The 26,204-nt window shown below is 47.1% G+C and overlaps 1 protein-coding gene across 6 annotated transcripts in view; it reads left to right on the forward strand.

Moving 5' to 3' along the window:
- The window catches only part of SLC39A11 (solute carrier family 39 member 11), a 335,263-nt gene that overhangs the window by 42,424 nt on the left and 266,635 nt on the right, over positions 1-26,204 (forward strand). For all 6 annotated transcript variants that reach the window (XM_060135233.1, XM_060135238.1, XM_060135235.1 and 3 more), the window contains one exon: positions 3,274-3,432. In XM_060135233.1, the coding sequence (XP_059991216.1) occupies positions 3,274-3,432 (159 nt within the window). The remainder of the gene's footprint in view (positions 1-3,273; positions 3,433-26,204) is intronic.

The raw sequence follows: 26,204 nt of genomic DNA on the forward strand, positions 1-26,204 counted from the left end.
GAGCATATGGGTATTCTCTGTATTTCCTGCTCAGTTTTGCTGTGAACCTAAAACTGCTCTAAAAAAAAAAAAAAAAAGTAACGTATGCCTTTATGTGCTGTGTTGCTGCTGTAACAAAGTACCACAGGTGTAGTGGCTTAAAACGACTCAAATGTATCATCTGACGGTACTGGAGATTAGAAGTCCAAACTGGTTTTAACTGGGATAAAATCAAGCTGGCAACAGGGCTGTGTCCCTGCTGGAGGCTCTTGGGAAGACTCTGTTTCTTTGCCTTCTTCGGCTTCTAGAGCTCACCACCCTTCTTTGGTTCATAACCTTTCCTCCATCTTCAAGCCAGCGGCAAAGCATCTTCTAGCTTCTCCTTTCTGACTGCGACCTCTGCTTTTATCATCACATCTTCTCTCTGATGCTGACCCACCTCCCTTTCTCATAAGATTCCTTGTGATGACACGGGCCCCACCCAGATCCAGGATCATCTCATCTCAAAATCCTTAGCCACAGCTGCAGAGTCCCTCTTGCCATGTAAGGTGACGTATCCACGGGTTTTAGGGATTACGATGTGGTCCTCTTTGGGGAAAAAGTCATTACTTTGTCTGCCACATATGCCCTTTGTTTAATTAATTTATTTATTTTAATAAATTGATTTTATTTATTTATTTTTGGCTGCGTTGGGTCTTCATTGCTGCGTGAGGGCTTTCTCTGGTTGCGGCGAGTGGGGGCTGCTCTTCGTCACGGTGCGTGGGTTTCTAATTGCGGTGGCTTCTCTTGTGGTGGAGCACGGGCTCTAGAGCACAAGCTCAGTAGTTGTGGCACACGGGCTTAGTTGTTCCGCTGCATGTGGGATCTTCCCGGACCAGGGCCCGAACCCGTGTCCCCTGCATTGGCAGGCGATTCTCAACCACTGTGCTACCAGGGAAGTCCCCACATATGCCCTTTAAATAAACTTTTTTGGGGGCCCTATTGTCATTTCAGACAGGCAGCCCAATCTCTTTTCTCTCTCTCTCTTTTTCTCTTTTGGCCGTGCCATGCGGCTTGCGGGATTTCAGTTCCGTGACCAGGGATCGAACCTGCGCCCTCGGCAGTCAAAGCGTGGAGTCGTAACCACTGGACTGCCAGGGAAGTGCCCAGGCAACCCAATCTCATTTCACGATTGATCCTTGGTCATGTTCCAGTTTATGTGGGAGACAGGGAGCCTGGTGAGGAAAAGAAATGAAAGAAGTCCAGTTGGGTTCTGGATTTGACTGGAAGGATAAAGGATCATTGATTCTCAAGGAGGGGACCCACCTGAATCGTCTGGGATGCCTTTCCATTTCAAGCATCCCAGATTCTGGCAAACCCTCCCTTGAGAGGCACATCCCTTCTGCCTCACCTTGCCTCTTGTCCATGAGAATACTGTATATTGCTCACGTGCAGGGGACAGAAAAAAGATTGGTACCCAGTGATGCATAGGGATGGAAAGGAGCTTTGACAGAAGAGGTTGGACTTGGTGTTGAGAAGGCGATGGGGATCCGAGGCTGGGGAAGTACCCCAAGTGACATTGACAAGGATGGGATGTGGGGAGGGACTGGAAGATGAGGTGAGTGGCCTTACTGGTGATATGGTCTAAATGGGAGGCCCTGAAACGGGCAGGGGTAGAGGTTGCTGGACATGCCTGTGCCTCTGTGCTGGTCATCCTTGGTGGGAGCTTACCGTGAATGGCAATTAAGGACTGTTGTTGAATTCTAAAGCAAGTGAGACAAAGTCCAGTAAAGGGATGGGTCAGCCCCTGGCATAGAGAAGGCTCCCACAGGCTTCCTTTGGTGGTCCCATGGAACTGAACTGATGAACCGTTTTCACTGTTTCTGGGAGTCTCTGAGGCAGGTGCAATTTTCTACGGGTGGCGCTAGGACTTTTGCTGGGAGAGTCCAGTGCCAAACCGGTGACTGTGTGTAGACGATGCGTCAAAGAAGAGAAATCATTTCTTTTTGCACAGCTTTGTTTTTTAGCGTTGCATTCGCAATACCTGGTTGCATCACTCTGAATGTTATTTCGGAGACGGATGATGCAGATTTATTTTAAAGGCAAGGCGTAGTTAATTTTAGAAACCCATTCAGCATTTTATACGTTAGTGCTGACTGTCATACGGTTACAATGGGTAGTGGGTGTGCTCTAGCCAAGATGTCATGGTGTCTGTAAGAGTAAACAACTGTGGATGAGTGTTTAATTCACGAAATGTCGGAGAACCTTTGATCAAATTGACCTCCCCGAGATTTGAGTCCAGCTTCAGTTCTCCCTTTTCCCTTTTGTTTTTCCCCCTCATTGAGGTGAGGATGGTCCCACTTTGCTCAGTTCCCTGGATCTGCCACTTCCTGGCTCTGTGACCTTGAGCAAATGATCTTATTACTTTGAGATTCAATTTCTTTATCTACCAATAGCAATAGAAAACAACTTCTTCCTCCCAAAGCTGTTGGGATGGATAAAATAAGATATCAGATGTGAAGCTTTGGTCCCTGGAAATAGTAGGTGATCAGTAAATATGAGTTCCCTTTCCTTTTTAGAGATGAGAAAATTGATGAGACAGAGTTGACGTAGTCTCACTGGTTGTCTTCAGATATTTCAAGGGCTGTCACATATCACAGGGGACAGACACCTTCCTTTAGTGCTCTGGAGAGCAGATATGGTGCGAAGAGGTAAAAACCGAAGGGAGACAGATTTCAGCTCTACTTAAGGAAGAACTTTGTAGTAATTAGAGCTGTCTCACGTCCAAGGCAGTGGAGCTCACGAAGTAGTGAGCAGTCTGGTCCTGGTAGTATTCAGTTAGCACAGAATTTCTCAACAGTGCTGCTCACCTTTGGGACCAGATAATTCTTTGCTGTCAGCGGCTGTGATGTGCGTTGTGAGACATTTACCAGCTTCTCTGGTCTCTGCTCACTAGATGCTACTAGTAACCTCCCCCTCACCTCCAGCGCTACTTGTGACAACCAAAAATGTCTCCAGACATTGCCAGATGTCTCCGGCAATGGTTGAGAACCACTGAATTAGAGGCTAGATAACAGCAAACTAGACTCCCTCTTCCCAAGGTCAACTCCATCCTACCCCAAGTTGAGTTCTTAACAACATTAGAATTCTCATGGTGGCTTTGTGCTTTGCGATAGTACCTACCACCAAGGATTAAAGGCCTAACCCAGGTGACACTGTGGGGTTCAGTTTGGGCCATAGAGAGCAAGAGAAGTCCCCACTTGGAAGGCCTTCAGGGGATGGTTTAATGGTTTGCTGCTTATCGTGGTTTTGCAGGTCATGCTGGCCGCTTCCTATTGGTCGCTCCTGGCCCCAGCGGTGGAGATGGCTACGTCCTCTGGTGGCTTTGGTGCCTTGGCCTTTTTCCCTGTGGCTGTCGGCTTCACCCTCGGAGCTGCGTTTGTCTACCTGGCTGACCTCCTCATGCCTCACCGGGTGAGTACCACTCTGCTTTGGGCTCTTGTGTCAGGATGTGTCTAGCTCTGTGCCATAGATTTACTCCTGTTCAAACTTGACATGCCAACTCGTGTCTATGTTAGGTAGCCAGCGATATCGAAATAGATATTTCACACCATTTAGGTCTTTTACCTGGAGGAACGGAATTGTGACTTAATGCCTAAAAGAAAATAAGCTCTTGGTAGTCTGACTCATCATCTCCTTAGTTACATTTTGATACATTCAGATTTTAAATATCAGATCTCATTATAAATATAGAGTACAGCTGACGTCGTGTGGTACAGCACTGTCTATATGAGTGGACCTAGACACTGGGGGAAGGGAGTGCCCATGACGGTGGTCCTGACTCTTAGAGAGCTTGTGATGTCACCAGGGAGATGACAACACACCCATCTGCAACATAAGACCGTCGACAAAGCATCGTATCCACAAGGGCCTATTCATAGGAGGGCGAGGTGGGGAGACCAGGCAGTAGGGCCATGGGCTGCGCTCACTTCTGCCATGACCGGTTATGTGTCCCTTCTCCCCACTTTTCCTTCTTACGACTTGAGAATAACTCCCTTTAGGGGCTGCTGAGTGAAAACTAAAAAAATCGAAAAAGGCGCCAGAATTGGGGTGTGCCGGCGATTTAGCTTTTTTATTCTTTTTGCCCTAAATAGCGCTGGTGGGTTGGGTTTGGGGGATGAGCATGTACTTGCTTACAGAGAAGCACAAAATGAACGACAGCCTGAAGTCTGGCTGTGGTCACTGAACAGAGAGAGCTGAGACCAGGCCACGAGATCATGACCCAGCGCCATCGGCTAAAACCAGGTCGGCTGAAGGGTGGACGTCAGTAGGACCCAGTGCGGGCACAAGTCACCTCAGCAGATGCAGTGTCCCAGCAAGTCCCCGAGGTGGGCAGAAGGCCCCTGAGAGACCTGAGCTGGTGCTTGAATCCTCTGTTCACCCAGGGTGGGGGGAGGCACGGGGGGGACCGTGTCGAGGAGCTGAGTTTCTCTGCTGGGTCGCTGTGGGCAGGGTCAGGTCAGGCTCACCGGAGTCGTCTGGGCATGTACCCCAGGAGGTAGGCTCACATCCTTTCCCCGGCCCACCTGCCTTCCTCTCCATTGGAACGTGGCCCAGACACTCGTGAGAAACTGATTACTCATGTTCCAGAATGGCCAGCCTCTGGCCCAAACAGCTGGATGTGATGGTTGGTTGGACAGCTGTGATGTTGTCTCAGAGGTGTGTCATTCTTGTTCATCGAGAGTGTGAATGACCGTGTCAGTTTCTGCCCCCTGGGCCCTTTGCTTCCTTGTTGTCAAGGAACATCTGCTTGCTAATAGCTTTGAGAGGTCCTCAGTATGGATTGCCATATTCTGTCCTCAAGTCCACCCTGGTTATCTGTAAACTTGCTGCTGGGGTGTATTCTACTTGCCCTGGCAGGAAAATCTGGCAGCCAGGGGCCTTAACTCCTGAACAGCAGACAGGGGGCTGGCTCAGCTGCTGTGCACAGCCCCTGCTGGTCTCATTCTGCCCTTCCCACCTGGGCCCCCCTGGGCTTCTAAGGCAGTGTCTTGCAGAGGGCTCTTTGCAATCGTGAAGGGTCACCCTTCCCTGATACTGGGGCCAGGGAGTGGGACCAGGTGTATTTGACCAGCTGCCCGAAGGTAGCAGCCTTCTCTGGGCAGTGTAAATAGTCATTCGGCCAGTTTGTTCTGTGCCGCAGTCCTTTTTTTTTTTTTTTAACCTTTTGCTTCCTGTTTGTTCTACTATATGCTTTGAATATAGAGGAGATCCCAGGCGAAAGTCTTGGGTAGAATGCACAGAGAATTAGGCCTGGCTGGGGAGCGGTGGGTGAAGTCAATGGGTTTTGATCTTGAGTCCGTGTGGCTGGCTGAGCAGCCAAGGGGCACGCAGTCCTCTGTCGGGGAGAAAGCGGGGGCTGGAATTTGCTTTCAGAATGTTTGCTACGATTGGAGTTCAGGAACCAGGAGTTCTGTGGGTCAATTCAGACTGAGATCTTTTCAGTTTCCTGTTCACTCCACCTTATGACAGAGCCCCACCGCTCAGCACGTGGCCCAGGGAGAGGACAAAGTGGTGAGAGCAAAAGGCTTTGGCTGCACCGGTGCTGGAGGGGCTCGTCCTGCAGAGCAGGCCCCAGGGGAAAGGGGGACCTGCCTGCAGAAAACCCCGTGGCCTCCTTCCTGTCCTCTGGGAGGACCGTGCGTGGAGTTTGACGGGGTGAGAGGAATTGAGTCAGGCTCTGCCTTATTTTACCTGCAGAAGTGAGCCAGTGCAGGAGTCCGCTCAGCACAGACGTGTGGTTTGAGCGATTCTGACATTGACTCCTGACCGTCCAAGCACAGGTGCCACCGCCTGCCCACGTCGGAGATGTCCACCCTGGTTATACTTACGCGTTCAGGGTGGCAAGACTCTGGGTGGGTGGGAAGGAAATGGTTAACAACCGGCCCTGTTCTCCAACTCCATTTCCGTCATTCAGCCTTTCCCATGTATTTGTGCCCCTTTTGGAGCCGGGGCGCCATATTGCTCATGAAAAGGGTTTTACTCATAACAGCCTGTCAGGTTGAGCCCACTGTAGCTGTGTTAACTTCGGATGCATCAAATCGCTCCCTGAAAGGGTATTTATTTTCATGTATTTATCTGGGGATGGAGTAGAAAAGGCTCACGCGGTAACTGTTAATGGGAAATGAGCTGACAGGGTTTTACAGAGGCTTTGCCAAATGATATCTTAATGAGAGGGCGAGAGAGGCGGGGTAGGCGAGGAAGGTGCAGTCCGCCAGGGCCGGGAAGAGGCCTGACAGGAGGACGCTGATGGCGAATGCGGCTCGGGCCAGCCTGAGCCCAGCACTCCCCTTGGACGGTTCTAGGAAGAAGGGGAATGGACCTTGAGCAGCTGTTTGGAGATACTGACATTTTTATGACCTTTGCAGTTTGCTTCTATATAAAGTTAAGGATGGCAGTGGGTGGGAAGACTTCACCTTTAGTTTAAAGCTGTGATTTTCTACTGGTGGGTAGAGGGGAGAGGAGGAAGAGGGTGGATGTGTGTCGCCATGGCCCTGTGTCTTTCTTTTTAGTCATATTAGTATTACATCAACACAGCACAAAAATCTCATTATAAAAATTAAACAAACTTTAACGTGTGGCACTCCTTTCTTGCTGTAGACTGTGTCCTCTCAAAATTCCAATGCAGTGGTATTTGGAGGTGGGGCCTTTTGAAGGTGACCAGGTCATGAGGGTGGAGCCCTCACGAATGGGATTAGTGCCCTGATAAAGGAGCCTTCAGAGCCCCCTTCCCATTCTGCCACATCGGGACACGTACACACTGTTTGTGAACCAGGACGTGGGCTCTCTCCAGACACTGAATCTGCTGGCACTTTGACCTTGGACTTCTCAGCCTTCAGAATTGCCAGAAATAAATTTCTGCTGTGTATAAGCCACCCAGTCGATGGTAATTTGTTAAAGCAGTCTGACCGGGGTAAGAGGCGCCCCTGTTTCCATACTCTTCCCAAACCAGTCAACCGTTGTCATCAGTTTAGTGGGTATCCTTCTAGATTTTTCTCTTTTCTCTTTCTTTTCTTTTTTCTTTAAGGAAACGAATTATGTTGTGTCCTATAAATATCGAAATATAAACACTGTCCCCTATGCTTGTGCTGTTCAAGTATGCTTTAAATCAACTCTATAGCTCCATGAATCCTGACTCATTTATTTAGACTTCCCTTCTCTTTGCTTGTGTACGTGCATGCATACATTTCACACAGTTGGAACCGTCTGTGCGTTCTCTTATGTGTTATTTTTAAAATTCGAAACGATTTTTATCTACAGTCATTTTAGTACATAATACCGCATCCTGCCATCTTAGTGTAGGTCACCGGACCATTTCCCTGTCACTGAGCAGTTAGATTGCTCTGTGCTTTTGCTTATGTATATATGTCTCTCTGGAAAATGTCATTTTGTTGTGTGTCTCCTGAAAAACGAGTGGTAACGTCTTGGCTGTGTTGTTGACACTTGCTTTTCCAGCTTTGCTTTGCATCTTGGCAACCTTCTCTCTGGGAGATGTGTGTTCCCCGCCCCCTCCCTCCCTGTCTTGGGATTTGACATCCAAAGAGACTGCCCAAGGACTGCAGGGGGAGGGAAGGTAGTGGTGTCTGAGTCTGCCCGAGACCCTCGGGCGGGGCATCGCAGCTGACGGCCCCGCCCAAACGTGCTCAGGGGCAGCAGGCGATAGGGGTGCGACCTTCTCCTCAGCGCCCTCCTTCTTGTATCTGTGTCCCAATCCTGTTCAGTTTCTCTTGGTTTTCGCTGTGATGGCAAAGAAGATGCCTCCGCTAAAAACTTAAACGAGAAGGATGTGCGCATGCCTTTAATATGCGCCTAACTGTTGCTGGTGTCAATTTCTGGCCACTGGAGTCGCTCTGAGGGACCAGGTATGACAACTGTTTGGAAGTACCAGGTGATTATTTTCCCCCTCAGGGGTGATGCATGTTTTCCTCCTCTTCATAGATCCTTTCCATCTTTAGCGTTGTGATTCTGATTCTACTACTTTACGAACGAATACCTAACAGAGGAGACTGGGGGTTGGGGGGATGGCAAGAATCGCTTACAGAAGGAGAAATTGCAGTGGCACCCACCTGTAGAGTCCACAGCATAATTCTGATATTATCAGATAAGCCCAGCCAGCTTCACAGTGAACACCGGCTCCCTGCCTCCGTTTTAACATCTCCTTTCTTTTGCTTTGCTGTGGTTTGAGATCTGCACTTCTATTTGATGCTCTGAGGTGCATCATGGGGTTGATGGACGGTTGACGTTTCAGCTGGCCTGGAGAGAGTCTCCGTCCAGCTGAATCACCGGGTTCCTCCAGCGTGGGGACGTGACCGTGTCATCAGAGGAGGCTGGGCGCGGGGGTGGATTGGGCGGCCCCATTGTCTGGGAAACCAGGTGGAAGAGGGATGAGGTTTTGCAGACAGCCCTTTTGCTTAACTGTATACCCATCTGTCCTCATTTTCTAGGTCTGCCATCACAAACCACCACAGACTGGGTGGCTGAAACAACAGAACTGTATTTCCTCACAGTTCTGGAAGCTAGAAGTCCAAGATCAAGGTGTTGTCAGGTGCCTCCTTCTAACCATGTCCTCACGTGGTCTTTCCTCTCTGTGGGCATCCCTGGTGTCACTCTGTGTGTCCAGATTCCCACTCCTGATAAGGGCAGCAGTCAGATTGGATTAGGGCCCAGCCTAAGGGCCTCCTTTTAACTTCATCACCTCTTTGGAGACCCCACCTCCAAATCCAGCCACATTCTGAGGTCCTGGGGGTTAGGGCTTCAGCATTTGAGTTGGCGGGGTTGCGGGGAGCAATTCAGCACATAACAGCATCCTCTCCGTTTCTTTTGATATTTATGGTACTAAGATTGAGAGATAGCTCACCCTGTGGATATATGGAGGCCCTCAGTTCGGGCACTGGGTGTTCTGACCAAGAGCAGGCTGGCACTTGAACGGGCATGCTGAGTGGGCAGAGCTCGCTAATGAATACACGACGCTAATGAATACTTCAGTTTCTAATGGAGCAAAGCTGTGAGCTTGCTGGCATTGGAAGCCGTGGCTGGTGAGTCCTGGGCTGGGGAGCGTTGCCAAAACCTTGTCGTTCAGATGAGTCGCCAACAAAGGAGCGTTTTGAATCTTTTGTGAAAGCCAGTTTATTTTATCGTACTGGGGGGCTCTTGGCCCACTGATGCCACAGGCCCTTCACAATGAGGTGTTTGTAGAGAGCTGGCGTTCAGGTCCCCCTGGACCCCAGGCACCCATTTCCAAGGTGCACGTGGAAGCCGTGGCCGAGGTTGCTTCTTTGGCCTTTCCATGCATCCTGCTGCCTCCTGTGGCTTTTAGGAAGGTGCTCGGGTGTCGGTTTTGGTCCCGTTGGCATGCAGAGGGGCTCAGAAGGGGGTTGAGGCAGGCTCCCAGTGTGGCGTGCTTGCTGATTCTCAGAGAAAGCCGTGGGTTAACCGTCCTGTGGACGCCTTGCTCTGCGCATGTACCTGCTGGGAACGCGTATCACAGACTCCCTTCCTCTCCACTTGCTCCCTTTGATTTCTAAGGCGGGCGGGGGTGGGGGGCTGCTGTTCTACCCTTGTGTATGCCTGGGTGTGTTCGCTGCGTACCCAGTCCTGGCTAGTTGAGGCTACGGGAAAAATATCTGTGGCTTTGCAACCGATGGCACAGAGCATCTGAGAGGGCCCAGTCAGAGCTTGGAAACCGACCTCTGTGGGTGCTGTGTATTCCCCAGGTACCTTCACCGGGTCTGGCATGCACACACAGTGCACACGAAGCGGCCGTTTCAGCACAGGCTGGCTTGCTGAAGGGACCTCCCCAAGCACTGAATGACCCTTGTTATTTTAATAGAGTGGTCTGGAACGCAGATAGGCATGGTTGGGACCTGCTAAGACTTGGACTTCCTTCTCCATGCTTAGAGCACCTTTTCATAGTTTAGACTGTAAAGTGCTGACTGAATACTTGTATTCTCTTGCCCTGTGTTGAGCCAGGCGGCAAGATTATAAGAAATATCTAGAGGCCACCATGGAAATTTATTGAACCAGTGGCTGGTTGGCAAAGATGACGGAGGCAAAGATGATTTATGAGGCTGGCTGGCTAAAGGAATTGGGTGTGCGTTTCATCATAATTCCTTCCTCCCGAGGGGGGGCGGGGCGCGTCTGTCGGCTCACCCTCTCTAGGTGGCTGGCGCATCAGTGCCCGATAGAGCAGGTCCTGGCCACGCCTGTCCTGTCCGTCTTCTCTCAGATTGTGGTGGTGCTGGTGATAGTGTAGACGGCTCACCTCAAGGCTGGGGAATCATAACCCCAGAGGAGTTAGAGTTCTGGTGTCAAAGAAGAAAAGAAGGGCTGAAGTTTGGGGATGTAGATGTCGGATTGGCCAGTTCTTTGAGAGGAAGGAGTTGGATTAAAGCCCCTGGAAAAGCTAAAACGTTGTTTAGCTTTAGCTCGATGTCCCCATAACGAGCCCCAGGGATAAATGACAGAAGGCATGTCAAGGACGGTAGGAAACGGAAACGCCCTCTGGAGATGCTCTGTGAGCTCCACGCGTGCGGTTCCTTTTGCCCTGTGCCCTAGGACCGGGAGGAGGGCAAGGGGTCTTCAGCCCTGTGCCTCAGAAGCACACGTTCTCCAGAATCCCAGCCAATCCCCTTCAGAGCCTCCCTTTTCCAGATGCCCGGGTTAGCAATAGGAGGACTCACCTTGCCTCGACCTGAGCGAGGCGGGGAGTTCTGAACGTAATGCAAAAGCCAGTAGACCAGTACCAACACGCTGGCGTGGTGCCCAGCTCAGAGCACTGTCCCTCCAGCGTTCGCACACTCTCTCCTAGTTACCCTGCAGGGCGCACTTTGTGCGTTCCTTCAGCAGAAAGCTTCCCTGGCAACCCCAGGTCTTGGTTCCACTTGGCACCTCCCCCATCTTGCCCTGTCTCTTCCCTGTGCCGTCATCACCGGTGGGCCTGGTCACTTGTGTCCTGAAGGCAGGGACAGGTCTGCTCTGGTCTCCCCTGTGACCCCGACAATACCTGGGCATCGTAGGTCTCCAGGAGGTATCTGATGAATGAGTGAATGGAGATGTTGGGAAGATCAGGTGAGATCGTTGTCATGAAAACTCCTTAGAGCCTCAAAGTTGAAAGCGCTTTACAGCCATGAGTTATTTTCTGGAGGCAGAGCCACGCTCCTTGGCAAGTAGCCTCTTTTGAGGCACTATAGACACAGGCACAGAGAGTTGAAGAGAAGAACTTAATCTGATTTGAGTCTGTTATATTCTTGTTCACGCTTTATTTGCTTTGTTAATTACGTTTGCCTAAGACTCTAAAGACTTACACTGCTGTTTAGAGTCAACACTTTCCTAGCAATTCGACCAGGAGGTGTGTTAGAAGGAATGAGGGTGGGGATGGGGTGGGAAGGAGCTGGGAAGTTGCCTTCGGTGCTTTAGAAAAATACTGATGCCTGGGCCTCCCTCTGGAGGCTCTGAGTCATTGTGTCCCAGGTGGACCCTAGGTATCGACATGAAAACATCCCCCCAGAGGCTCTGATGTTCAGCCGAGGTTGGTGACCAGGAACTGAAGGCAACTTACAACTTGCTTTGATTCAAGTGATGGTTTTTGGATGGTTTACTGCAATTCAAGTACCTTTCTCTTTCCATCGGCAGCCAGTCTTACGATTTATTGCAAAGGACTCAGTAAAGAGGGAGAGAAGGGCTTCCTGCAGGTGATGAAGGTACAGTCTCAAGACGAAAGGGGGGAACTGACCTGGTTCTATGGGTTGCAAACTTCAGAGTGCACCAGAATCCCCTGGGGGGGGGGGGCTTCAAAAATGCAGGTGCCTGGGCCCACCCCAGACTCAATGACTTCTACGCTCTTGGGAGGCAGCCGAGGCATCTGCGTTTTAAAGTAGGTCCCTAGGGGACTTCTGGCGCTCACCAAAGTGAGGGAATCACAGAACAGTCCAGGAAGGTGTGCTGGAGGAGTCTGGAAAGCTGTAGTATGTGAGGGGCACAGACAGAACACTTGGGATGTGGGGTATCCACAATCCTCTATGTCTCATGGTCTCCTTAAAAATGTATTTTTTTATGACACAAATGAACTTATTTATGAAACAAAGACAGACTCACAGACATAGAAAATGAACTTGTTACCAAAGGGGAAAGCGGGTGGGGGAGGGATAAATTAGGAGTTTGGGATTAGCAGATACAAACTACTCTATTTAAATTAGGTAAACAAGGACCTCCTGTATAGCACAGGGAACTAACTATATTCAGTATCTGGTAATAAACCATAATGGAAAAGAATGTGAAAAAACATATGTATGTGTATGTATAACTGAATGACTTTGCTGTGTACCCGAAACTAACACAATCGTGTAAACCAACTATACAAAGAATTAGTTTTTTAATTGACGTGAAATTCACATAACATAAAATTAACCATTTTATTTTTTATTTTTATTTATTTATTTTTGGTTGCACCTCACGACTTGTGGGATGTTCCCTGACCAGGGATTGAACCCTGGGCCACGGCAGGGAAAGCCCGGAATCCTAACCACTAGGCCACCAGGGAACTCCTAAAATTAACCATTTTTAGGTGAACAATTCAGTGCCATGTGGCACATTACAGTTTTGTGTAACCAGCATTGCTGTCTAGTTCCAAAGCATTTCCATTCCCCCAAAAGGAAGCCCCCACCCCATTAGGCAGCCGCTCCCCCCGCTCCCTCCCTCGTCCCCAACCCCTGGCAACCACTAACCTGCTTTCTGTTTCCATGGATTTACCCACTTTGGCTATTTCATATAAATGCGGTCATACAGCGTGTGACCTTTTGTGTCTGGTTTCTCTGACTCAGCGTAATGTTTTCAAGGTTCATCCACGTTGTAACCTGGGTCAGAACTTCATTCCTTTTTACGTCCGAACACCGTCCCATTGTATGGATGTGCCGTCGTCTGCTTTTCCATTCCTCCGTTCATGGGCATTTGTGTTGTTTCCACCTTTTGGCTATTGTGAACAGTGCCGCTGTGAATGTGGGGTACAGGACTTGTTTGAACGCCCTAATTCTCCATCCTTTGGGGGTATGTATCATGAGCTCCACTTCACCAGTGGTTAGATCAGGTCAGTCCAGGTGGGCAGCCTGGCTGGCAGCTCAGATGACCCACAGTTTGCTGGAGTAACAGATGCAAAGCTCTCTGAAGCTCAGCTCTGAATAAGGAGTGGCCAGGAGGACAGTTGGGCAGTTAACAGGGCCAGAGGGAGAGGAGGTCTGGAGGGAGCTGGTCGGGGGCAGGGCAGTTCTGTTTGGCTGTAGCTTCAGGCTAGCTTCCGTTTTAAGTGCCTTTTCTCAGCAAGGTTACAATGGAAACAGCCAGAGTAACCTTATTAGAAATACATTTCTGGGACTTCCCTGGTGGTGCATGGTTAAGAATTCACCTTCCAATGCAGGGGACGCGGGTTCAGTCCCTGGTCAGGGAACTAGATCCCACATGCGTGCCACAACTAAGAGTTCACATGCCACAACTAAGGAGCCTGCCTGGTGCAACCAAAATAAATTAAAAAAAAAAAAATTTCTGACCATTCACTCGCCATCCCAAATCCTTTGCGATCTCCCCAGTGGGTCCAAGCCTTTTTGTCTTTTTTCTTTTTTATTTAACACGGACTTTCTTCTGGGCTCTCCTCCAGGCGCCTCCTTACCTCCTTAGCTTCAGCTCAGGCCGGTTCTCCGCCACTTGAACCAGCCACCAGCTGCTGCAACGGGCTCTCAGGACACACGTGTCCTTCGTCATCCTGAGCCTTTCCTCGCGGTCTCCCTCTGCCGGGAACCACTTTCCTCCTTTAGCCGTCACCTGGCCAACTCCTCCTGGTTCCCCTTCAGGTTAGGACAAAGGCATCCTTTCCTCCAGAAGCTTTCCCGGAGCTCCGATCTGGGCGAGGTGCCCCTGCATCTTTGTAGCTCTCCCCGCCGAGCCCCTGCCTGGCAGCTGCTTCCCTGGTGGGCCGGCAGCTCCTTGGGGGCAGTGGCTTGGTCAGTCTTGTTTGCCCGGAATCCCCAGCACTTGCCGCGGAGCCTGGCATGGAGAAGGGGGCTCAGAACGTGATTTGTTCTGACGTGAGGAAGGAGTGAGTGTGTGTTCGATCCTGGGACTTCATTCCTCACTGCATCCTCCAACCTACATCAGTGCCTGCACCAGGCTAGATGCCGTGGCCCCTCTAACACCTCCCAACACAATAAACACTTCCTAAATGTGGGATCGTTGAATGAAAAGGAGAATTGTATGTATTGCATATATTTACGTATGTGTGTATGTGCATATGGCATTTTTTAAAAACAAACAATTCTAAGTAAAGTAGAGGGGAGAAGGTTGGCTTTGTGAAGAATCAGGTGGTCAGATGAGCTAAAACAGGGTCAAAAAACTTTTTCGGAAAAGGACCAGAAAGTATGTATTCTGGGCTTTGCAGACCTCTTATGGTTTCTGTTGCCTTTCTCGTTTCATTTCCTTTTCCTTCCTTACAACCCTTTAAAAATGTGAAAAACATCTGTAGCTCATAGGCCGTACAAAAACAGGGCACTGGCTGCATTTGGGCCACGGGCTGTAGTTTGTAGACTCTTGATTCGCAAGGTCCTTGAAGGCCAGTTACTTTTTAAACTTGGCTTTAGTGGTGTCATGTTACATGCATTTATACCTGGCCCTTTTTTCTTGATAGTTAAAATTATGTGTGTTAATAGTAAAAAAAAAAAAAAGCCTAGAGAATAGAAAAGTTCGAAGACATAAGAAAAATCTCCTTTTAATCCCACTGCATGGGAGCAACTATAATTCATGTCTTGGAACATTTGCTTTCTGTATCTTTTCCTGTTGTTGTTTTTCTCTGTGTGGGAAATGTCATAAGAGTAACTCACAGTCGTGGAGCATACACCGTGGGCAGGCACATTACATGCATAATCCCGTGGGGTCAGTGCTATTGTTAATTTTATTTTATAGATGAGGAAACTGAGGCTCACTTGTGTGATACGAATGATCTAGATGCATAAGGACCCGTCTCACTAAGTAGCAAAGCCCAGGGGTGCCCAGGTGGTGACGGCAGATGCGTGTGTTGAGGAGGAGCCTCTGTCCCTGGGTCCCTGGGTGGCTGGAATGAGCAGAGCCCCTGCGTGTAGAAGAGTAGGGTAGTTTGTTATTGCAGCAAAACACAGCCCATCCTGACTGATACCCCGAACCACTGAGACATTTGGGTAGCATCAGTGTTAGTCGTGGAATGCTATCTTGGGGGCCTCTGTACCCTTGTTTTAGATGCCAGAGGCATTTTGGTGGGATACTTCCTGTTTGTTTATGTGTTTTGTTGTTGAGAAATTAATCAGTCCATCTAAGATAGAAATGGGAAATGTTATTTGAGCCTAAATGAGGATTATAACCTAGGAACAGCCTCTCACAAAGCTCTGAGAATTGTTCCACCCCTTAGAAGTCAAGGCACGGTTACATTAAGTGTTTTGAGACAGAGGGCTGTACATTAAATGACGTATTACTATTAAAAAAATTTTTTTAACATCTTTACTGGAGTATAATTGCTTTACTACAGTGTTGTGTTAGTTTCTGCTGTATAACAAAGTGAATCAGCTATGTGTATACATATATCCCCATATCCCCTCCCTCTTGTGTCTCCCTCCCACCCTCCCTATCCCACCCCTCTAGGGGTCACAAAGCGCCGAGCTGATCTCCCTGTGCTATGCGGCTGCTTCCCACTAGCTCTTTTACATTTGGTAGTGTGTATATGTCAGTGCCACTCTCTCACTTCGTCCCAGCTTACCCTTCCCTCTCCCCATGTCCTCAAGTCCATTCTCTACATCTGCATCTTTGTTCCTGTTCTGCCCCGAGGTTCATCAAAACCATTAAATGATGTATCATTGACAGTTTACACAATCCAGATCTGAGTGTCATTGCGGTGGGTCATGTGACCTCTTACAAGATTAAGAAAGAATGTTATCTTTTAAGGAGCTGTCTTGTTAACACTAGGAGAATGTTGCCCTTCATGGTTGAGCAGGTATTTCTGCGGATGGGGGCGGTTTGGTGGATGCACAGTGGTGGGGAGAGACGAGGCCAAAGGGCAGGGGAAATTTTTTTATGTTTAAATTTTTCTTGCCTTGCCATAAAATATGAATTTGATTTCACAGTTTCCTTATCGATCAGTTATCCCATCTGGACTCTCTCTCTCGGGAAGCAGAAGAGGACAGAATTAAAGGGCTGCCTGCCACTGCTTCCGCTCACCCCTAAATTCCATCACGAAGGAAAGCGTGTGGGCAGCCTCGGATACCTGTTCCCTGTGATGGTGATGTGTGAAGTCTGGGTGAGGCTGTGTTCCTCGCTTCCTCAATCCCAGGGGCCCCACAGCCTCCTTTTGGGGCATTTGCACTGTTATCCCTGCCTTTCTCCTCCTCTTATTCTCCTGACAGCTGTCGTAAAAATAACCGCCTGCTTTGTCTGACACCCTGATCCCGACTCTGCTCACCCGTCCCCATTTTGCTAGAAGGGCTTGTGTATCGAGTTTCCATATGGTACAGTGGGTGGCAGTTGGAGGAGTCCCAGCAGACTGGCTCCTTGGTGATGCCCAAGGTTCCTCCGGTTCAATGGCAGGAACGATTTAGGGCAGGACTGGCAGGTAACGAGCCCGGGGAAGTGCGAGCTTGTGCTGGGCTCACGTGCTGATGGAGTTCTAGGTTGGCATTACACTTGGGGCTAGTGCTGGGTGATTTATGTTATATGATGATACACTAGAATGTAATGATACGTTACCTGACGATATACAATAGAACGGTATTCCATAATGGCATTATGTAGCGACGTATCATTAGAGTGTACCATCATTCTTTCTAACACCCCCATGTTCCCCACCCAAGTCCACATTTCTCGGTTGCGTTAAAGCTTCTTTAGAGGCAATGTGTCGTACTGGAACACGCATGGACATTGGATCAAATTGCCCTGGATTCACAGGGCTGTGTGTCTTGGGGCAGTTACTTAACCTGTCTGAGCCCTGGTATCCTTATCTGTAAAATGGATATAGTCCTACCTGAGAGGGTGGCCATGAAGATTAAATAAAATGAATGCCTATAGAGTACCTAACACATAGCCTGGGCAGCTTACAGTAGGTCTTTAATAAATATGAGTTATACCAAGAAATGTGGAAGCCGCTGGGGATGACTTTTTGGTTATGTTTCTTATTTGCACAAGTTGTGGATTCAGGCATGATGAAGCATTTGTAAGTGTCTGTGTCTGTGTGTCTGTGTGTGTGTTGGCTGCTTTTCTCTTTTAATCACTTCTCTGTGGTTATCGTCACAGAAAATAGCATCAGCTCCATTCCACCTCTCTGGCGTCCTACGTGGTCTGGCTTTTCTTGCATCTTCACTGAGATGTTTCAGCAGGGACCGCCCCCCACCCCCAGACTTTTGCTTCCCTTTCCCATTCTGTTCTGTGGCTTGGTGACTGGATGAGTTTTTATTACCACGAGGAGTACCCCCGAAGCAGCTGCATGTGTCAGAATCACACTGCGATGGGCATCTGGACCTTCACACTTCTGTAGACCTTTGCTGTCTTCTGTCCTAGGCTGAGACTCTTCTTCCCCTTTCCTCCTTACCCGCTACTGCCCTGTCCCCACCAGGTCTATTTTTCTTTGATTCATGTAGTGCCAAACTTCGGTACCGGTCATTTGGCTAGTCCCAGGGATCAAAAGCCCTATAATTAGATAAACAGGCAATGGCAGAGCAGTAATTGTTATAGTGGAAGAGTATAAGATGAGAGCCCTGATAAATCGTGACTCAGTCTACCTGGGGAAGGCTACCTGAAGTTGGTGCTTGAGTTTAGACTTAAAGGTTAAGTTGTCAGGTAGATGGCCTTGACAGGAGGTAGCGGGGTATACATTTCAGACAAAGGGAACAATATACCTAAAGATGCACTACAGCAGGTTGACTAGTTCATTGTTGCGGTGGTACAAAGCATGTGTATTCGTTAGCCATTGCTGCCTAACAAGCAACCCTAAGATCTCAGTGACACACCACAGTCAGTAAGGATTGATTTCCCAGCTGCCTGTCAACTGGCTGGGACAACTCTGCCGATGTCAGCTGGGCTCACTCATGCCTCTGTGGCTCAGCTGGAGGTCAGCCAATCTTGACTGCTCTAAGCTGCAGGACTGCAGATGGGCGTGGTGAGTCTGCTCCAAGTGTCTTCTTGTCATCTGCCTCGGGCCAGGACACATTTTTCTTCTAGCGAGGGCAGAGCCATGAAAGGAAGAGCAGAAGCAAACAAGGCCTGTTCGGGCTGAGGCCCAGAACTGACACCCGAATACTTCCATCCATGTATTACTGACTAAGCAAGGCACATGGCAGGATCCAAGGTTGAGGGTGGTGGTTCTGGGATGAATAGCGATCACCCCAAATCCATTTGTTTCCTGGAACCTCAGAATGTGACTTTACTTGGAAACAGGGTCTTCGCAGGTGTCATGAGTTAAGAAGAGGTCATACGGGACTAGGTAGGCCCTAAAGCCCGTATGACTAGTGTCTTTATAGGAAGGGGGAGAAGAGACGTAGGGGAAACAGACAGAGAGAAGGCGGCCACATGAAGAGGGGGCAGGGATTGGAGTCCTGCCACCACGAGCCAAGGAATGCCAAGGTTTGCCAGAACCACCAGAAACTGGAAGAAGTAAGGACGGCTGCTTTCCTCTACAGGTGTCAGTAGGAGCACGGCCCTGCTGACACCTTGCTTGCAGACTTCTGGGCTCCAGAACTGTGAGAGAATAAATTCCTGTTGTTTGAAGCCCCCCGGTTGCTGGTTGCTCGTTATGGCAGCCCTAGGAAGCTAATGAAGCAGCCATATATAAACCGTGCCCGTGATAGGACCAGACGAGCATGGATGCAAAGAGAAGTAAAGCACTGGCGCCCGTGAGCGCACCTGCCACAGAGAGACAGAGCCTGGTGGTAGAGAGAGACGGGGCCAGGACAGGCAGGCAGGGTTGGCATATCGTAGTCTACGAAAGTTTGGCTTTTCTTCTGTAGGCAATGGTGAGAATGAAGGTTTGGGGGCAAGGGCATGACTTCTTCAGATGTGGGTTTTAGAAGGAGGGCTCTGGGGTAATGGAGGGCAGAGTGGAGGATGTTGGTCTAGACTCAGGCTATGACAGTAAGCCAGGTGAGAAAGGAAGAGGTTAGGAATTAGGGTAGCACTTTAGAAAGAAATGGGTAGACCTAAAAACAATGTTTAGAGGAAATAGTTGGATTTTGTAATCAGCTGGACGTGGGAGTAAAGGAAGGCAAGAATCTAGATTGATCCTTATTTTTGGCTGGGGACACCTAGTGGATTGGGTGCCTTTCCTCCAAAAGTGAACACAGCAAGCAGAGGAGCTGTTTACGGAGCGGAGGCGTTCAGTGGTTATGGGTCAGGCCTGGTGTGGTGCTCACTTCACCTGCTCCGTTTCTCCTGGTCAGTTCTTAGTCACATGCCCGTCTGCTTGCGTGGAAGGCAAGTCACATGACCAAGCCCAAAGTCAAGGGGTGGGGAAATATGCGATGCACACAGTAAGGCCATGGCAAGGACGCGGGGAGGGATAAAAACTGGGACCCATCACTCAGCCTGTGGCAGAGAGCGTGACAGCGGTGAGAGATGAATCAAGAGAGGTGGGCGGGCTGGATCACATAAAATCTACCTCTGCGTCCAGAAAGAAGAGGAGAACGTAGGTATTGGTAGGGATGGCTGTTGGCTCCATATGTTGTGTGGTTTGCTCGTGCATACGCTCGTGTGGTCTTCACCACAACCAAACTGCCGATTTCAGCACCCCGAAATTCCCTTGTACCCCTTTGCAGTTAGCCCCCACCCCCAATCTAATCCCAGGCCGTCACTGATCTGCTTCTGTCACTACTGCTTAGTTTCAGGCCTCAGTAGTTTCAAAAGCCCGTCAGGTGATTCTAATGAGTAGCCAGCTAACGATAAAGCAGAAGCATTTTAAAATTTGCTGACGTTAACAAACAAAAAGCTTCTCTCTGACACAAGACACCATCAAGTTAGAGCCACGCCAAAGTCTGTGAGATGTTTGCAATGCATATAACTGACACAAAGTATTGGTGTCTAGAATACATAAAGAGCTCCCACAAATCAATGAGAAAAGGGCAAACCATACTCAATAAAAAATGAACAAATTATTTGATTAGGAATTTCAGAGGAGGAAACCCTAAAGGCCCAACAGATAGGTGAAAAGATGTTCAACATCACTAGTAATTGGGGAGATACAGTTTAAATTCTCACCCATTATATCTGACAAAAAATGAAAAAAAAGCTGATAATACTGTTTAACAAGATTTGGGCAAATGGGAACTGCGTGCACGGTTGGTGGGAGTGCAAATTAATTCAGCCATCTGGGTGAGTAATTTGGAAATATCTAGTAAAACTGAAGATGCATGTATCCTGTGACCAAGCAATTCCAATTTCAGGGATGTGCTCTCTAAACATTTTTGCAAATGTACGCAAGGAGCCAGGTGTAGGAATGTTCCATTGCAGCACTTCTTGTAATGGCGAAAAATTGGAAATAAAATACCAGTCATCAGATGAGTGGATAATTAAATTGTGATAAATGGTGTGCTAAACAGCAGTTAAAATACGTGAGCTAGATCTATAAATCAGCATGGATAAATGTGCAATGTTTAGCAGAAACCAGACGTAAGTTGCAGAATGCTGCACGTAGTAAAATACTATTTAAATTTTGAAATTGTGTCAAGTAAATTACCTATTTTATATACAAATATTTTATATATAAAATTATAGGGGGCTTCCCTGGTGGCACAGTGGTTGGGAGTCCGCCTGCCAATGCAAGGGACACGGGTTCGTGCCCCGGTCCGGGAAGATCCCACATGCCGCGGAGCGGCTGGGCCCGTGAGCCATGGCTGCTGAGCCTGCGTGTCCGGAGCCTGTGCTCCGCAACGGGAGAGGCCACAGCAGTGAGAGGCCCGCATACCGCGAAAAAAAAAAAATATAAGCTTGTCTATGAAAAGTGTAAAAACATGGCTAAGAAGGGTACCCATGAGCTTTTCCAGTTATTTAGTATCTCTAAGTGGTAGGAGGAGAGAGGAACTTCAATTCTTTCTGCAACATTTTATTTAAAAAAATTTGAATCAACGATCGTAAAAGGCTAAGCTTTATTAACTGTAGGTGGGAGGTGCATGGATTTTGATCTTCTTATTATCTGTTCATCTCTGAAATAGTTCCTTAAGGAGGAGTCTTAAAAACTATAGATAAAATTGTAAATAATAAAAATAAATGACATCAAAATGAAGGAAGAAAATTGTGTTTGACAGTGGATCAGTGGAGTTTGTGTTTTCATGTGATGGTTACCCAAACATCTTCCACATTTTTTAGTAATGGTCCCTAGCCTTGGACAGTCATAGAATTAAAGTACTCTTAAAGTTTTGTATATGGGCTATTAAAAAATCTGTAAGATTTTGGTGTGTGTGTGTGTGTGTGTGTGTGTGTGTCTGTATGTTGGGGGAGGGAGATAATTATTATAAAATCCTAAAATTAAAAGGAAATGCCTACCTTGAACGTATTTACACCATTATACTTGAACCGCACCTGTTTTTTTTTTTTCTTCCTGGTCATTTCTTAGCGACTGTTGTTACATTGCTAATTTTGATAACTACTGAGAATCAAGTTGTCAAAATGTGACAGTCTTTGGGTCTGTAACTGGATGTAAGAATTGATTCTTAGTGGTTATCAAGGTACTGCACTGGTTTGAATTCCAACATTCTAACTTGAAAACCAGGCAGGACACAAGGGCAGTCCACATCACCAATTCTTATTTTGTTAATTAAGTTCTCAGCCTAATGCTTGCTCCTGACATGGAATGTTTGTGATGTTATGCCTTTCATATAATGAGATAGATAAGCCATTTACAGCATCATCCGCAAATAGTCCGATAGTATGTGCAGCGTTATCCATTTTTATGCTCTGTAATTTAGGATGCCTTCTCGCCAGAAGAGAAAATTGATGACTGCAGAGCCTCTTACAAGAACATTCATTTTATCCTAGGTGACAGTAATGACCCCAAATAACTGAGTTTTGTGATATCCATACGCGAAGACCATCTTTGGAAGAACAATAGCCCAGGACCCAAATACTGATGGATACTCTGCTGCAGTGGACTGTGTTTAATTTTCAAGGCGGGAACTTACTTTTCTCTTCATGAATGCAAAAGTCTACATCTTGAAACAGTAGAATAAGAAAAGCTGTCTTCACTCAGAGCCTGGCTTGGTAAACTATAGGAGATGAGGGTGCATGACAGATTGTCAGTATAAGTTAACATACTTCCCAACCACAATGCTAATTTCTTAGAACGGAAGATGCTCTTTTAGAATTCTATTAAAATTCTATTAAAAGATAAAAACAAAGACACCAGACTGCATTGTTTAAAGGTAATCTCTATCCTTAAGACCTACCTTGGGGTGGTGTAAACAGAATGACATGAATGGAATATTTATAACCTTGCTGTTAATCATGTTTTAAGGCATGATAGTTGCTCCAAGCAATTTAAGAGACACTTGGACCACTGCTCATTATTCATTGTTATCATGGGAAAATCATTTCATTGCAAATAGAAGTAATAAGCCATTAGAGGAAAGGGGATACCAGAGTAAAGAAAACAGTTTAAGATGCAGCCAGGATCTGGCTGTGCTGTGGAACTCCAGCCTCTAGCATTTAAGGAGGATGGCTGACTGTTTCCTTTTGTTGTTGGTGTTTTTTCTTTTTTTTTTCCAATTGATGTTGGACTTCATTAAACTTAAATCTTCTGCTCTGTGAAAGACATTGTTAAGAGAATGAAAAGATACGCCAAGAGACTGGAAGGAAATACTGGTAAAACAAATGTTTGATATTGGACTTATATCTAAAATATACAAATAAACCTTAAAACCAAACCATAAAGAAATAAACAAATCCAATTTACGAATAGGTAAAAGATGTGAACAGACAAGTTGGCCAAGATGGTGAACAGATGGCAAATAAGTGTGTGGAACGGTGCTCAATATCTACTGTCATTAGGGAATTTCAAATTAGGACAACAGGGAAATACCACTACACACCTATGACCACGAAGAAAGAAGGTCGGGGGAACACGCAGCACATATTGCTGACGAGTATTGTTTCGTTTTTCTTTTTGTGTGTTGTGGTAAACAACACACAACATAAAATTTACCACTTAACTGTTTCTAGTGTACAATCCAGTAACCTCAGGTATGTGCACGTTGTTGTGAAACAGACCTCCAGAACCTGCTCATCTTGCAGATCGGAAGCTCTATACCCATCGAGCACCAGTCGCCCGTTTCCTCCCACCCCCGTAGTGGTTCCCTGGTAACCATCATCCTACTTTCTGTTTCTATGAACTTGACTACTGTAGATACCTCATATCAGTGGAATCATACAGTATTTGTCCTCTTATGACAGGCTTTTTTTTTTTTTTCAATAAACTCGTTTATTTATTTATTTTTGTCTGCGTTGGGTCTTCGTTGCTGTGTGCGGGCTTTCTCTAGTTGTGCTGAGAGGGGGCTACTCTTCACTGCGGTGCACTGGCTTCTCATTGTGTTGGCCTCTCACGTTGCAGAACACGGGATCTAGGTGCGTGGGCTCAGTAGTTGTGGCTCGCAGGCTCCAGAGTACCGGCTCAGTAGTTGTGGTGCACGGGCTTAGTTGCTCCGCAGCATGTGGGATCTTCCCGGACCAGGGCTCGAACCCATGTCCCCTGCATTGGCAGGCGGATTATATATATATATATATATATATATTTTTTTTTTTTTTTTGCGGTACGCGGGCCTCTCACTGTTGTGGCCTCTCCCGTTGCGGAGCACAGGCTCCGGACACGCAGGCTCAGCTGCCATGGCTCACGGGCCCAGCCGCTCCGCGGCATGTGGGATCTTCCCGGACCGGGGCACGAACCTGTGTCCCCTGCATCGGCAGGCGGACTCTCAACCACTGCACCACCAGGGAAGCCCTGGCAGGCAGATTCTTAAGCACTGCACCACCAGGGAAGTCCCTATGAGAGGCTCATTTCACCTAGTATGTCCTCAAGGTTCATCCATGTTGTAGCATGTGTCCGAATTTCCTTCCTTTTTAAGGCTGAATAATATCCCACTGTGCGTGCGTGCGTGTGTGTGCGTGTGTGTGCGCGTGCGTGTGTGTGTGTGCCACGTTTAGTTACCCATCCATCTGCTGATGAGTGTTTGGATTGCTTCCACCTCTTGGCTATTGTGAGTAGTGCTGCTATGAACATGAGTTTGTAAACGTCTCACCGAGATTCTGCTTTCAATTCTTTGGGAACCCGAAAGCGGGCTTGATGGATCGTACGGTAGTTTCTGTTTTTAATTTTTTGAGGAAACTCCGTATCGTTTACCATAGCAGTTACACCGTTTTACAATCTCACCAACAGGGCACAAGCGTTCCGAATTCTCCACATTCTCAACAAAACTTGTTCTCTTCTGTTGTTTTCTCTTCCCTTCCCTTCCCTTCTCTCCTTTTCTTTCGTGATGTCCCCTCCCTCCCTCCTCCTTCCCTCCCTCCCTCCCTCCTTCCTTCCTTCCTTCTTTGATAGTAGCCATCCTCATTGGCGTGAGATGATATATCATTGTGGTTTTTAATTTCTCTTATGATTAGTGATGTTGAGCATCTTGTCGTAAGTTGGCCATTTGTGTAGCATCTTTGAAGAAATGTCTATTCAAGTCCTTTGCCCATATTTTAATAGGGTTATTTGACTTTCTTGTTGACTCTTTTCCTATCCAGGCTTTTCAATTTAATTTACTGGGGGAGAAATTTCTTTTCATATTTGGCACCTCTGTTTTTTTAATTGAAGTATAGTTACTGTACAATATTATATAAAATACAGATGTACAGTATAGTGATTCACAATTTTTAAAGGTTATATTCCACTTATAAAATATTGGCTATATTCCCCGTGTTGTACAATATATCCTGGTAGCTTATTTTATACATAATAGCTTGTACCTGTTGATCCCCTACCCCTATACTGCCCCTCCCCTCTTCCCTCTCCCGACTGGTAACCACTAGTTTGTTCTCTATATCTGTGAATCTGTTTCTTTTTTGTTATATTCACTAGTTTGTTGTATTTTTTAGATTCCACATATAAGTGATATCATACAGTATTTGTCTTTCTCTGACTTACTTCACTTAGCATAATGCCCTTCAAGTCCGTCCATGTTGCTGCACATGGCAAAATTTCATTCTTTTATTATGGCTGAGTAGTATTCCATTGTATATATATTTACGTATACCACATCTTTATCCTTTCATCTGTTGATGGACACTTAGGTTGCTTCCATATCTTCACAATTGTAAATAATGCTGCTGTGAACATTGGGGGGCATGCATCTTTTCAGATTAGTGTTAGATATATACCCAGGAGTGGAATTGCTGCGTCATATGGTAGTTCTATTTTTAGTTTTTCTGAGAAACCTCCACACTGTTCTCCATAGCGGCTGCAGCAACTTACATTCCCACCAGCAGTGCACGAGGGCTCCCTTTTCTCCGCATTCTCACCAACATTTCTGTTTGTGTTCTGTCTGACAAACCATTCTTACAGGTGTGAGGTGATATCTCATTGTGGTTTTGATTTGTATTTCCTTGATAATTAACGATGTTGAGCATCTTTTCATGTGCCTGTTGCCCATCTGCATTTCCTCTTTGGAAAAATGTCTATTCAGTTCTTCTGCCCATTTTTAAAATAGGGTTGTTTGTTTGTTTGTTTTTGATGTTGAGTTGTATGAGCTGTTTATATGTTGGCTGTTAATCCCCTATCAGTCATACCATTTGTAAATATTTTCAGTAGGTTGTCTTTTTGTTTTGTAGATGGTTTCCTTTGCTGTGCAAAAGCTTGGCACCTCTGTTTTAAAAAGTGGTAATCAGTGGCAAAATAGAACCTTCCTCCTAAAAGAAATCAACTATTTATAGTTAACTTTAAAAAACAAAACTTTTGATTTCATAAAACGAAAGATAGCTATACTTGCAAAAGGAACACTTGGCTATTTAAAACGCAAGCCTGGGAATTTTTTCGTTTGTTTTAGATCTACTCAGCTAACAAACAAAGAAAAAAAATAGAAACCAGTTACCATCTTTTATGTGTATCTCTTTTCTGGTTTATGGACACTTTAAAAACCATCCATGCTGTGGCTCAAATGTAATGTAAACTAGGC

The sequence above is a fragment of the Lagenorhynchus albirostris genome, chromosome 20, assembly GCF_949774975.1.
Source record: "Lagenorhynchus albirostris chromosome 20, mLagAlb1.1, whole genome shotgun sequence".
Taxonomy (NCBI): Eukaryota; Metazoa; Chordata; class Mammalia; order Artiodactyla; family Delphinidae; genus Lagenorhynchus; species Lagenorhynchus albirostris.